The sequence below is a fragment of the Oncorhynchus mykiss genome, chromosome Y (assembly GCF_013265735.2).
Source record: "Oncorhynchus mykiss isolate Arlee chromosome Y, USDA_OmykA_1.1, whole genome shotgun sequence".
In the NCBI taxonomy this organism is placed as follows: domain Eukaryota; kingdom Metazoa; phylum Chordata; class Actinopteri; order Salmoniformes; family Salmonidae; genus Oncorhynchus; species Oncorhynchus mykiss.
In genome coordinates, this window is record NC_048593.1 from 32,003,178 (window position 1) to 32,015,822 (window position 12,645).

At 40.5% G+C, this 12,645-nt stretch overlaps 1 protein-coding gene across 4 annotated transcripts in view; it reads left to right on the forward strand.

Annotated features, from left to right (window-relative positions):
- The window catches only part of LOC110510053 (mucin-5AC), an 18,286-nt gene continuing 5,641 nt past the window's right edge, over positions 1-12,645 (forward strand). The window contains exons 1-25 of one of the 4 annotated variants that reach the window (XM_036967888.1): positions 1-74; positions 200-345; positions 2,228-2,328; positions 2,972-3,907; positions 4,008-4,082; positions 4,331-4,378; positions 4,586-4,659; positions 4,775-5,247; positions 5,380-5,425; positions 5,542-5,579; positions 5,815-5,948; positions 6,039-6,162; positions 6,273-6,352; positions 6,902-6,946; positions 9,310-9,377; positions 9,549-9,598; positions 9,772-9,811; positions 9,927-9,961; positions 10,085-10,212; positions 10,321-10,441; positions 10,845-11,200; positions 11,353-11,578; positions 11,757-11,910; positions 12,097-12,264; positions 12,485-12,607. In XM_036967888.1, coding sequence (XP_036823783.1) covers positions 257-345; positions 2,228-2,328; positions 2,972-3,907; positions 4,008-4,082; positions 4,331-4,378; positions 4,586-4,659; positions 4,775-5,247; positions 5,380-5,425; positions 5,542-5,579; positions 5,815-5,948; positions 6,039-6,162; positions 6,273-6,352; positions 6,902-6,946; positions 9,310-9,377; positions 9,549-9,598; positions 9,772-9,811; positions 9,927-9,961; positions 10,085-10,212; positions 10,321-10,441; positions 10,845-11,200; positions 11,353-11,578; positions 11,757-11,910; positions 12,097-12,264; positions 12,485-12,607 — 3,732 coding nt within the window. In that variant the 5' untranslated portion in view covers positions 1-74; positions 200-256. Of the gene's footprint in view, positions 346-385; positions 467-2,227; positions 2,329-2,971; positions 3,908-4,007; positions 4,083-4,330; positions 4,379-4,585; positions 4,660-4,774; positions 5,248-5,379; positions 5,426-5,541; positions 5,580-5,814; positions 5,949-6,038; positions 6,163-6,272; positions 6,353-6,901; positions 6,947-9,309; positions 9,378-9,548; positions 9,599-9,771; positions 9,812-9,926; positions 9,962-10,084; positions 10,213-10,320; positions 10,442-10,844; positions 11,201-11,352; positions 11,579-11,756; positions 11,911-12,096; positions 12,265-12,484; positions 12,608-12,645 lie in introns of those variants that run through there. The other 3 variants (XM_036967890.1, XM_036967892.1, XM_036967891.1) reach the window with 3 other exon arrangements.

Consider the following 12,645-nt stretch of genomic DNA (forward strand, 5'->3'; position numbering starts at 1 on the left):
ATGTCACCTAATGATGGTGGGAAAGTCACAGGTAGTGTCTTCACGTTGGTTTAGAAGCCTGGACTATTTTTACAGTAAGGAAACATTTGCGCTTTTATTTGTGCCGTATATTTGCTTATTTAAGGACCATTGTTGGTATTACGTCGGTCTGAGAGGGGAAGAACAATCCTAAACTTGATTTATTAAATTGATCTATCAGGGGGTCAGTGCTGAAAATTGTCTAAATCTGGATTGTTGCATCGCTGATGAGAAATACATGTTTTATGGAGATGAGGACAACCCCAACAAGGCGCCAGCTATGTGGTGTGGTGGAGTGCGCTGTGTCCGTATGCGGTGTTTCACCAGGTACAATATATTCCTCACAGAATCTTTCTCTGTTGTTCAGGGCATAGACCTACTGTAGCCTACCTACGTATAGTCCAGGCGGTCAATGATTTGAGATTGACCGTTACCATTGACATTGAGGGTGAATAGTTTTTCTGTTGTCTGTTACGGTTGCAATTTCTATTATTACATGTGTAGATAAAAAATAATAGTATGTTGAGATAGATGATGCAACAGTGTTATTGGTCAATATAGATTATTTTACAGTGTTGTTATTGGTCAATATATATTATTTTACAGTGTTGTTATTGGTCTATATAGATTATTTTACAGTGTTGTTATTGGCCTATATAGATTATTGTACAGTGTTGTTATTGGTCAATATATATTATTTTACAGTGTTGTTATTGGCCTATATAGATTATTTTACAGTGTTGTTATTGGCCTATATAGATTATTTCACAGTGTTGTTATTGGTCTATATAGATTATTTCACAGTGTTGTTATTGGCCTATATAGATTATTTCACAGTGTTGTTATTGGCCTATATAGATTATTTTACAGTGTTGTTATTGGTCTATATAGATTATTTTACAGTGTTGTTATTGGTCAATATATATTATTTCACAGTGTTGTTATTGGTCTATATAGATTATTTCACAGTGTTGTTATTGGTCTATATATATTATTTCACAGTGTTGTTATTGGCCTATATAGATTATTTCACAGTGTTGTTATTGGCCTATATAGATTATTTTACAGTTTTGTTATTGGTCAATATATATTATTTCACAGTGTTGTTATTGGTCTATATAGATTATTTCACAGTGTTGTTATTTTTCAATATATGTGCTTGTAGCTAGGTCTATATGGTGTTCATGTTCTGATTTCACATTTGCAATACCACAGAAAATAGGAAGACAATTAACATGAACTAATCACATTTATACAATCTAATCTGTACAAATAATAAACTATAGTAGCATTGTTGATTTGAACATACATCTCTGCCAGACTGTCAATATTATCCCACATAGGAATGATCAAACAGTGTCAGAATGTGTGTGTGTGTGTGTGGTTTCCAAATGATGTTTTAAAAAATCATCCAGTAGACATATTCTGCAGCTCTCCAGGTGAATGGACCAGAGTAATTGTAATATCGTTTCAGGACACAACTGATAGTGTAAGTTGAAGTGTGTCGGAACAGGCACTCAGTATTGTGTTTACTTTAGAGTCATGTACTCCATATTAGTGTTATGTAAGACAATAGCATTAAAACATGGATGCTTCCCCTGTTGTATCAACTTCCCATTTGTAACTGACACACAGAAATAACATCAAAGATATCAACACAGGTATTTAAAACAACATTTGTTTCTGAAAGATCAGAAGACACACCCAAAATATTTTATTCAGAGAAAAACATGTGGATTTAAATATTGATGTATACATTTGATCAATCAGACATCCGAGATGAGATCTTGACTGTTTTAGTTGAGAGGATGTATGGTGTCTGTGTGTTCCTTATACTGTAGAGAGGATGTATGGTGTCTGTGTGTTCCTTATACTGTAGAGAGGATGTATGGCGTCTGTGTGTTCTTTATACTGTAGAGAGGATGTATGGTGTCTGTGTGTTCCTCATATCTGTGTCATCAGTAAAATCTTATCTCTTGGTCTTTCAGTTAGACCTTGGCTAAATCTAGACAGTATCATCTATTTTTTAGACATGGGTTCATTGGGTCTCACCACACCTTCACTCTCTCAGTAGTGCAATCAAAGTATTTTCTTTCATTTGTGGTAAAGGATTCTCATCAGACTTGATACAGAGTTGCTTTAACAATGAAATGTGTTGGGATTGATTTCTGAGTTGTTAACGTTGATGCTGTGAACTGTTGTTTTACAGAACGATGACCAGTGCCTCTGATCTCCAACACTTGGGAACTAGGAGACATCCAACCCTGCTCCGGATATTCCTGCTGGTCCTTCTTCTCCATGTAGCCAGAGGTGAGGCGTTACAACCAGTAAACAACACAGTACGTCAGAAACACACCTTTTCAGAACACAATCCAAAGGCTGTACTGAGAGGCCGTTGAGGAATGTCTCATTGGTCTGTGTAGCTGTCTGCAGAGGGATTCTGAGAATCCCCATCCTACTGTAAGGCTGGAGAAGTCTGACATGCCGGTCACTCAGCATTACCTGTCGTCAACACACACGCAATGCTTTATATCTCCTAAGTATAGAAAAACCTGCTGGTCTGGTTCGAGTCTCACCTGCAACTAAACATCCAGAAATGTGACAAAGATGTTGTTAGTCAACACACAGTGGAGATGGAAACAGTCACACTAAGGCAGAGAGGTAGGGAGGAAGAGGAGGAAAAGAGGAACAGTTGAGAAAAGAGGAAGGATTGGGTAGGTTTTTGTTGTAGTGGATGGAAAAAGGCCTGTTATCAACAGCCAGTCGACTTCTTAACAGTAGGCTTTTACTGACCATTCTGGCTGGTGCGTTAATCTGTTGAACTTTTTCGGCATTGTTCACTTATGTTGTTAACATAGACTGTCTGTCGGGCTCCCTGATCTGGGGAAGTGGCCCGAGTGTCTAATGTTGTCATTACACTGACCAATGTTGACTTCTCTGTTTCTGTTCCCAGGAGATGTCACTGCAGAAACATCTCAACCTCCACCCTTCTCACCCTCTCCTTCATCATTACCACCACATGTTTTACTCCCTCCATTCTCTGCCCCGCTTCCTTCGAAATCAACTCCACCAAGAGCACCGCTTATAACAAACACTATATCAACTACACAGATGACAACCACATCAGTGTCTACCACCCAAAACACTGTAGCATCAATCATGCCACCTAGTAACACAACATCTACACCAGCTATAGCCACAACACCTGCAGCTCCATCAGCTATAGCCACAACACCTGCAGCTCCATCCGCTATAACCACAACACTTGCAGCTCCATCAGCTATAGCCACAACACCTGCAGCCCCATCAGCTATAGCCACAACACCTGCAGCTTCATCAGCTATAGCCACAACACCTGCAGCTCCATCAGCTAAAACCACAACACCTGCAGCTCCATCAGCTAAAACCACAACACCTGCAGCTCCATCAGCTATAGCCACAACACCTGCAGCCCCATCAGCTATAGCCACAACACCTGCAGCCCCATCAGCTATAGCAACAACACCTGCAGCTCCATCAGCTATAGCAACAACACTTGCAGCTCCATCAGCTATAGGCACAACACCTGCAGCTCCATCAGCTATAGCAACAACACCTGCAGCTCCATCAGCTATAGCCACAACACCTGCAGCTCCATCAGCCATCCTGTCCACAGCCACATTACCCACTACAGACATTTCTTCATCTAACACTCCAAACACGTCAACAATCTCGGTGCCCATGTCTAATGCATCCTCGACCCCACCCCCCACATCCCTCACAACCCCTCACCTATTACCACTGCACACTGCCTCATCCAACATGACTAATGAACCAATGACATCCACCATGCCATCTCCATCCACTATTCTGCACTCGACTTCGCCCATCATAACGTCCACTACCAACAGTAAGTTAGATAATCCTTATACAGTATGTTCAAATCTCATCATTCAATGACACTCATTGTACAGTCGGACAACAAATAGACTCCTGTCTCTCTATTTCAGTGACCTCTAAAAATGCCACATCTCCAGGACCCTCCACTCCTTTGCCAATAACAGTCACCTCTAATGCCACTACAGGTAAGTCAACAGCCTCATTTATAGTGGAGGGGTTTAACACAGTGAGTAATCATACTATTGACTGTATGTGTGATAATGTCTCTGTAAAGTAGAGGAGTTTGTGTGGAGCAGGAAAATAATCCTGCAGCAGCAGGAAATATGAATTATAATGAAGCCTTTTAAAACCTCGAACACACTACAATTTTGCATTTCCTGTTGCATTGGTTTGCACGGATCCTCACATATCTCCTCTCCCCTCTCTGTTTCAGAGTCAGCAGAGGTGCATTGTAACTTCTCACAGCTCTGTGCCAATCAGTGTACGTTTAATGAATCACGCTTATAATATGAATATATGATATTGAGGCATTAGTCTTTCATGTCCATTGTTATTTTACTTATTTATGTTAATTACTTTACGTTAAACTGCATTTTTGGGGGGGAGGGGGGGAAGAAATGTGCTTTATAAATAAAGTATGATTGATTGATTGATTTGAAATGCACGATGTAATGTGTATGTTTAACAGCTGTGTACTACTGGATGGTCCTTGCGGTGGATGTGACTGGAGATCTGAAGAATGAATCAGACATCAGTGGCTGGGTAGGCCAGAAGACAGGGAATGAAACTTGATTGACTGATGTGTGATGAATCCTGTTGAAACTGTACATTTGTTTAGTTATACATGAAATGTGACAGCATTGTTTTCCTGTTTCAGTTCAGGGCTCTATTTCATTCTCTCTTGGACTCCTGTGAGCCCTCCAACCCTGAACAAGCAAATGGCACAAATTCGACTGACACACTGCAAACCACCTCTGTCAGTCCAACATATCCCACCCCCTACAACATGACAACATGGTTATACAACTTCACCACGACAACACTATCCCAGAACTTCACCAACTTCACCACGACAACACCATCCCAGAACTTCACCAACTTCACCACGACAACACTATCCCAGAACTTCACCAACTTCACCACGACAACACTATCCCAGAACTTCACCAACTTCACCACGACAACACCATCCCAGAACTTCACCAACTTCACCACGACAACACTATCCCAGAACTTCACCAACTTCAACATGACAACCTTGACAACTAACATGACAACTATGCTTTACAATAGTACTCCCCCACACAACCGTAGCATGTCCGCCCGACCCTACAACCATAGCACCACAAGGTAAAGTATTCAGTCACACGTCATTATTGCTCATTAAGATTTATACTGTAGATGTACAGAAAAGGTTGTTTGAATATCAAAATAAATATCTATTCTGAAGCTATCTCTGTTTATTCACTGTCTGTTCTGTAGTGAGGAGCATGAAGGTGGAAATATGACTGCTGCCAGCATGTTTCAAGTAAGACGACATCTCTCTCCAGACAAACCTGCCTTAATGTGCATGTCAACATTAGAGGGCACTTTTTCTCTGTCTGTAAAAGTATGTGAGTTGAATCAAAACTCTTATCTTTACAGGACATTGAGGTGACGTGTGTCAATAAAACAGGGATCAGGTTAGTTGAACTCACAGGCGGCTGGTGGCCCCTGAATTGGGGAGGACGGGCTCATAGTAATGGCTGCAATGGAATTAATGGAGTGGTATTGACACATCACTTCATTCCAGTCATTATTATGAGCCGTCCTCCCCTCAACAGCCTCCTGTGGTGGAAATACCTCTACTAATTTCAATACTACAGTTCAGCATCCTCTGTCCCGCTCCATGCCTTAATACCACCCAAAACTCTCCAGGAGGACTAACTGCACTGTGCTGCTGAGGACGAGGAAGCCAGCGTTTCCCTGTTGTTTCCAGCGAGCCCTGTGGCTGGGTCAGGAGAACAGCTCCATACAAACCCATATAGTGGGAAATAGAGTGGAGAGAGTGGGTGAGTCGCACTTGCCCTAATGTGAATCTGAAATCTCTCATAGGAATGTACATTTACCTGAGCCTAACGTCTGTTGCTTGTTACTTGTAGGTAAGGGTCTGTGTGCAGGCCAATTGCCTCCAAGTAATGGTTTTGCAAAGTGCACCGGCTTCCTGAATGGCACTCTCCCTCTTCCAAACACGTGTCACACTCCAGGGCCTGTCAATATCTCATGGTCAGTTGGAGGTCACTCTGGAAAATGTAAAACTATGCTGCTGTTTCTGTGTTTGAAGTTTTTCTTCAGTATCAAATCATCCTCTGATACGAACATGTTGTATCTTACAGTGGACATGCAGGGACTGTTTACGTACCACTTGGAAATCAAACCCAAATGGACTGTGGTTTGCCCCCTAAACCTCCCATCGGTAAAGACTATGACATTTTTTTCACCCTTGCTCATTTACCCATGTGATAGTGTAATACTCCTTATCCACATTTAACAGACAGACACATTCATTTGCCAGTTCAATCTTCAGTGGGGGTTTCAAACAGTCAGATGTACAGCGTGGCAGGTATAATTACAGGGTACAATGAATATCTTAAGCTCCGAGCTCCAACAATGCAGGTCAAAGTGAAACATAAACAATAAAAGTAATAATAAAGAATAGATAGAAATAGAAATAAAATAAATATAGTGTACAAAGCTGCCATCAAGGCAAAGGGTGGCTACTTTGAAGAATCTAAAATCTATTTTGATTTGTTTAACACTTTTTTGGTTACTACATGATTCCATATGTGTTATTTCATAGTTTTGATGTCTTCACTATTATTCTACAATGTAGAAAATAGTAAAAATAAAGACAAACCCTTGAATGGGTAGGTGTGTCCAAACCTTTGACGGTTACTGTACATATTAACACTGTAATGATGGTAAACCCCTCTATCTTGATAAGTACCGTATTCCTGCTTTTCAGATGCGGACATTGTCTGCAACTGCTCCTCTTACTGCTATGGTACAGGTAAATACAATATTTACAACTACTCCTCTTACTGCTATGGTACAGGTAAATACAATATTTACAACTACTCCTCTTACTGCTATGGTTCAGGTAAATACAATATTTACAACTACTCCTCTTACTGCTATGGTACAGGTAAATACAATATTTACAACTACTCCTCTTACTGCTATGGTTCAGGTAAATACAATATTTACAACTACTCCTCTTACTGCTATGGTACAGGTAAATACAATATTTACAACTACTCCTCTTACTGCTATGGTACAGGTAAATACAATATTTACAACTACTCCTCTTACTGCTATGGTACAGGTAAATACAATATTTACAACTACTCCTCTTACTGCTATGGTTCAGGTAAATACAATATTTACAACTACTCCTCTTACTGCTATGGTACAGGTAAATACAATATTTACAACTACTCCTCTTACTGCTATGGTACAGGTAAATACAATATTTACAACTACTCCTCTTACTGCTATGGTTCAGGTAAATACAATATTTACAACTACTCCTCTTACTGCTATGGTACAGGTAAATACAATATTTACAACTACTCCTCTTACTGCTATGGTTCAGGTAAATACAATATTTACAACTACTCCTCTTACTGCTATGGTACAGGTAAATACAATATTTACAACTACTCCTCTTACTGCTATGGTTCAGGTAAATACAATATTTACAACTACTCCTCTTACTGCTATGGTACAGGTAAATACAATATTTACAACTACTCCTCTTACTGCTATGGTACAGGTAAATACAATATTTACAACTACTCCTCTTACTGCTATGGTTCAGGTAAATACAATATTTACAACTACTCCTCTTACTGCTATGGTACAGGTAAATACAATATTTACAACTACTCCTCTTACTGCTATGGTACAGGTAAATACAATATTTACAACTACTCCTCTTACTGCTATGGTACAGGTAAATACAATATTTACAACTACTCCTCTTACTGCTATGGTTCAGGTAAATACAATATTTACAACTACTCCTCTTACTGCTATGGTACAGGTAAATACAATATTTACAACTACTCCTCTTACTGCTATGGTACAGGTAAATACAATATTTACAACTACTCCTCTTACTGCTATGGTTCAGGTAAATACAATATTTACAACTACTCCTCTTACTGCTATGGTACAGGTAAATACAATATTTACAACTACTCCTCTTACTGCTATGGTTCAGGTAAATACAATATTTACAACTACTCCTCTTACTGCTATGGTACAGGTAAATACAATATTTACAACTACTCCTCTTACTGCTATGGTTCAGGTAAATACAATATTTACAACTACTCCTCTTACTGCTATGGTACAGGTAAATACAATATTTACAACTACTCCTCTTACTGCTATGGTTCAGGTAAATACAATATTTACAACTACTCCTCTTACTGCTATGGTTCAGGTAAATACAATATTTACAACTACTCCTCTTACTGCTATGGTTCAGGTAAATACAATATTTACAACTACTCCTCTTACTGCTATGGTTCAGGTAAATACAATATTTACAACTACTCCTCTTACTGCTATGGTTCAGGTAAATACAATATTTACAACTACTCCTCTTACTGCTATGGTTCAGGTAAATACAATATTTACAACTACTCCTCTTACTGCTATGGTTCAGGTAAATACAATATTTACAACTACTCCTCTTACTGCTATGGTTCAGGTAAATGCAATATTTACAACTACTCCTCTTACTGCTATGGTTCAGGTAAATACAATATTTACAACTACTCCTCTTACTGCTATGGTTCAGGTAAATACAATATTTACAACTACTCCTCTTACTGCTATGGTTCAGGTAAATGCAATATTTACAACTACTCCTCTTACTGCTATGGTTCAGGTAAATACAATATTTACAACTACTCCTCTTACTGCTATGGTTCAGGTAAATACAATATTTACAACTACTCCTCTTACTGCTATGGTTCAGGTAAATACAATATTTACAACTACTCCTCTTACTGCTATGGTACAGGTAAATACAATATTTACAACTACTCCTCTTACTGCTATGGTACAGGTAAATACAATATTTACAACTACTCCTCTTACTGCTATGGTTCAGGTAAATGCAATATTTACAACTACTCCTCTTACTGCTATGGTACAGGTAAATACAATATTTACAACTACTCCTCTTACTGCTATGGTACAGGTAAATACAATATTTACAACTACTCCTCTTACTGCTATGGTTCAGGTAAATGCAATATTTACAAATCAACTGCTCATTTCACTGATACTGTGATGGACCCGCTACACTTGTTCTTTTCCCACCATGTGATAACTCTCTCTCCTTCCCTCTCTCTATAGCTGCATACTATACCTTGGGCATACAGATCAAAGATCCCGCTATGAATATTTCAAAAATCTTCTATATGGTGAGTTGTTTCTGTTGTGTCACCTGTTTGTGTGCATATATATATGTGTGTGTGTGTGTGTTTGTAATTGTATGCATATTTGTTTGTTTGTGTGTGTGTGTGTGTGTGTGTGTGTGTGTGTGTGTGTGTGTGTGTGTGTGTGTGTGTGTGTGCGTGTGCTGTGTTCCCCAGATTGATCAGCTAAAAACTCCTCCACCCTGCAACAACACCTCAGAGACACAGTATGTCCTAATTTCTTCATCTGTTATACAACAGTTTTCTCTCTGCTTAGCATCGATATGCTCACACTTTCCAATTAGATCCTTTCAGCTCAAATGAACCCCAATAGTACATATAGTGCCATACCTTGCTACGCTAGGTTTGATTTGTTTTCTGACTTCATTCTCTGTTCCAGTCCTCCCTGTCCCTTGCACATCATATCAACTATCTACCAGGTGATTTTATTATGAGATGATACCCCAACCCCACAATGAGCTTTCATTGTTTTATGTTGCTCTGTAAAGACATCATTTGAAACCTTATGAGCTATTCTGTGTTGTTTTCACACAGGATGCTCATGTGGAATGCGATGGCGCAAATACCAAGTGAGTTCCTGTACTCCTTGCAGGCCTAAAACCTTTACAGTGCATTCAAGATGGCCCTTTATGTGGAGTGATTATGGTGGTGTGACTTATTAAATAACTATACCATTACTGTTTTATTACCAGTCTCCAAAGCTGCAGGGTTATCGTGCGCCTCAACCATTCGGTGCCTATATGTGCAGTCAGTACTGCATTGATGACTGTGTTCAATGATGAGCATGGTATTGGCTACAATGGAACGGTGACCCGAGCAGGTGAGTAGCCATACCATGGATGGTGGAAGCTGACAGCATCTGTGTATTTATTCATATACATTATACAGTATGTGTTTCTGACTTTTTGTGTTCATACATTTCACACAGCCATTTGTGGCTGCCCAGGATCCAGTGGCGGTCTATTAAATTCAAACTTCACTTGGGAGAGTATCAACCTCAACACCACTTTGTTCTGTGAGGCTGAAAAGACCACTGCCATTGTCAGCTGGTCAGTTCAGTCTCTCTTTGTGTGCTTCAAAGACATCAAAACCTTGTTACACATTTTGTAATTGTGTAAAACACTGTAAATGATGGAGAGTAAGCAAATTGCACATTGTTATTTGTACATTTAAGTAGTATATCAGACCGTATACCACAGGTATGACAAAACATTTATTTTTACTGTTCTAATTATGTTAGTAACAAGTTTATAATAGCAATAAGGCACCTCGGGGGTTGTGGTATATGGCCAATATACCACGGCTAAGGGCTGTGTCCAGGCATTGCATTGTGCGTAAGAACAGCTGTGGTATATTGGCCATATACCACACCCCCTCGGGCTTTATTGCTTACATATATCATTGACTATATGCACTGAAGATCTACATTTATCTGTCCCTTTCTCTGTTTAGCAAACAAGGGAAAAATGTGTGTGTGCTCCTGAATGAAATGTGCAACCCCATGCCTCCTTCTACATCACCCAGCCCAATGGCCAACACCACTTTACCTGCAACAACAATACTGCCTCCTCCACCCAATGTCACTATACACCTAAACACCCCCTACGTCCCATTGAACACAACATTAGCTCCACTAAACACCACTTCTACAGCTCCAAATACTACACCATCAGCTCCAAATACAACCATCGCCACGACAACCCGGGGTAATACCACTACAAACTCATCAACACCCATCATTCCACCAGTGAATCCCACAACAGCTTCCCCAAAGTACACCACGACAGCTGTTACAACAACCACCGCAGGTAACCCTCAGGATACTAACCCAAGCTGATCTGTGACCTAGCTGGGCCATAGCTGGTACTGCCACATTAATCTACATTTAAAATGTAGACCCAAAGTCAAAGTTCCCCTCTGATAACATCCTCGTTTTTATTATGGATCCTTTTCCCCACAGCGCCCAACACCACAGCAGCTAGTAGTGAAGAGCAGGCCAATCAGCTGCTGGATCTGACTAGTAACGTGTCCAAGCTCAACTCCTCCCAGGTGGACCAGCTGGTGTCCCAACTAGAGGCCCTGCTGGCCGGACCCAATGTCAGCCTGAATCTGGGGAAAACCTCTGTCAAAATCGTTAGCAACCTGCTGGGTGCCTCCTCTGACACCCTGGCCTCCTCCTCCACCAAGTGAGCTGCCTGGGGATCAACAATCTACTGTTATGCTGCTTGCTGTGCTGTACCAGAAATGAGCACTTATATAAAGCCTGTAAAGAGACTGTGACAACATTTTCTTAAAACCGGAAGAAATCTTAGCAATGACCTTGACCAACCTGCGCATCAGAATAACAGTTGATTTTTCTACCAGGATCATTGGGATTGTTGATACGGTGGGCCTGAAGCTGGTCGTTCAGCAAGAGGCTACGATTTTAACCAAGTCGGTTGCTGTCGCTATCAAAACAGTGGACGGCACTAATTTCCAGCAAACATCTTTCTCCATCCCGGACCCCAACAATGTGCAGGTAACCTTCCAGTAAGGAAACACTGAATAGGAAATACTGTAGCCTCGGTTGCCGTCAAAATACACGCAGAAGTATTGTAGGACATCCTGCACTCTGCCGTATGTCTGGTAGGGTCTGTTATGTAGATAGACACATAACTGCTGTTTATTGCTAAGTGTTAATCATAGAGAAATGTGTCCCCTCCAGATCCGTGGAGATGGCAGAGCCAGGAGAAGTGTGAGAACAGAGGCGTCCTCCCTTCCCCAGGGCTCCGTCACGTTCCCCTCCTCCCTCACAGCGAACCTCTCCTATGAGCAGCAGCTACAAGCCTCCAGACTCCAGTTCAACTTCTACCAGAAGGCCACTGTGTTCCAGGTGCTTACCTGCTCCTCTGTATTCAGTACTGTCCCAACCTGTTGCCAAGCCTAAACATTTATTGCTACTTAAGCAGCCCTTGCTATTTATATAGATATGATGACTATGGATAAAAGTCACATAAATCGGTCAGAAATGAAGAACTGTGAAATAATAGTAGTAAATAATGTAGTAAAATAATGTATAGACAATGCCATATTCTTTCCATGCCGTTCCTTAGGACCGAGCCCTGGGAGACAGCAGGCTGTACAGTGGGATACTGGGAGCCAGTGTGGCCAACCTGTCAATCAAATCTCTGCAGAAGGACGTGGTGATCACCCTGAGAAACACTGAGCCCGTCCCAGTGAGTCAAACAGACGTTTTCCCTATGTCAAGGATGGG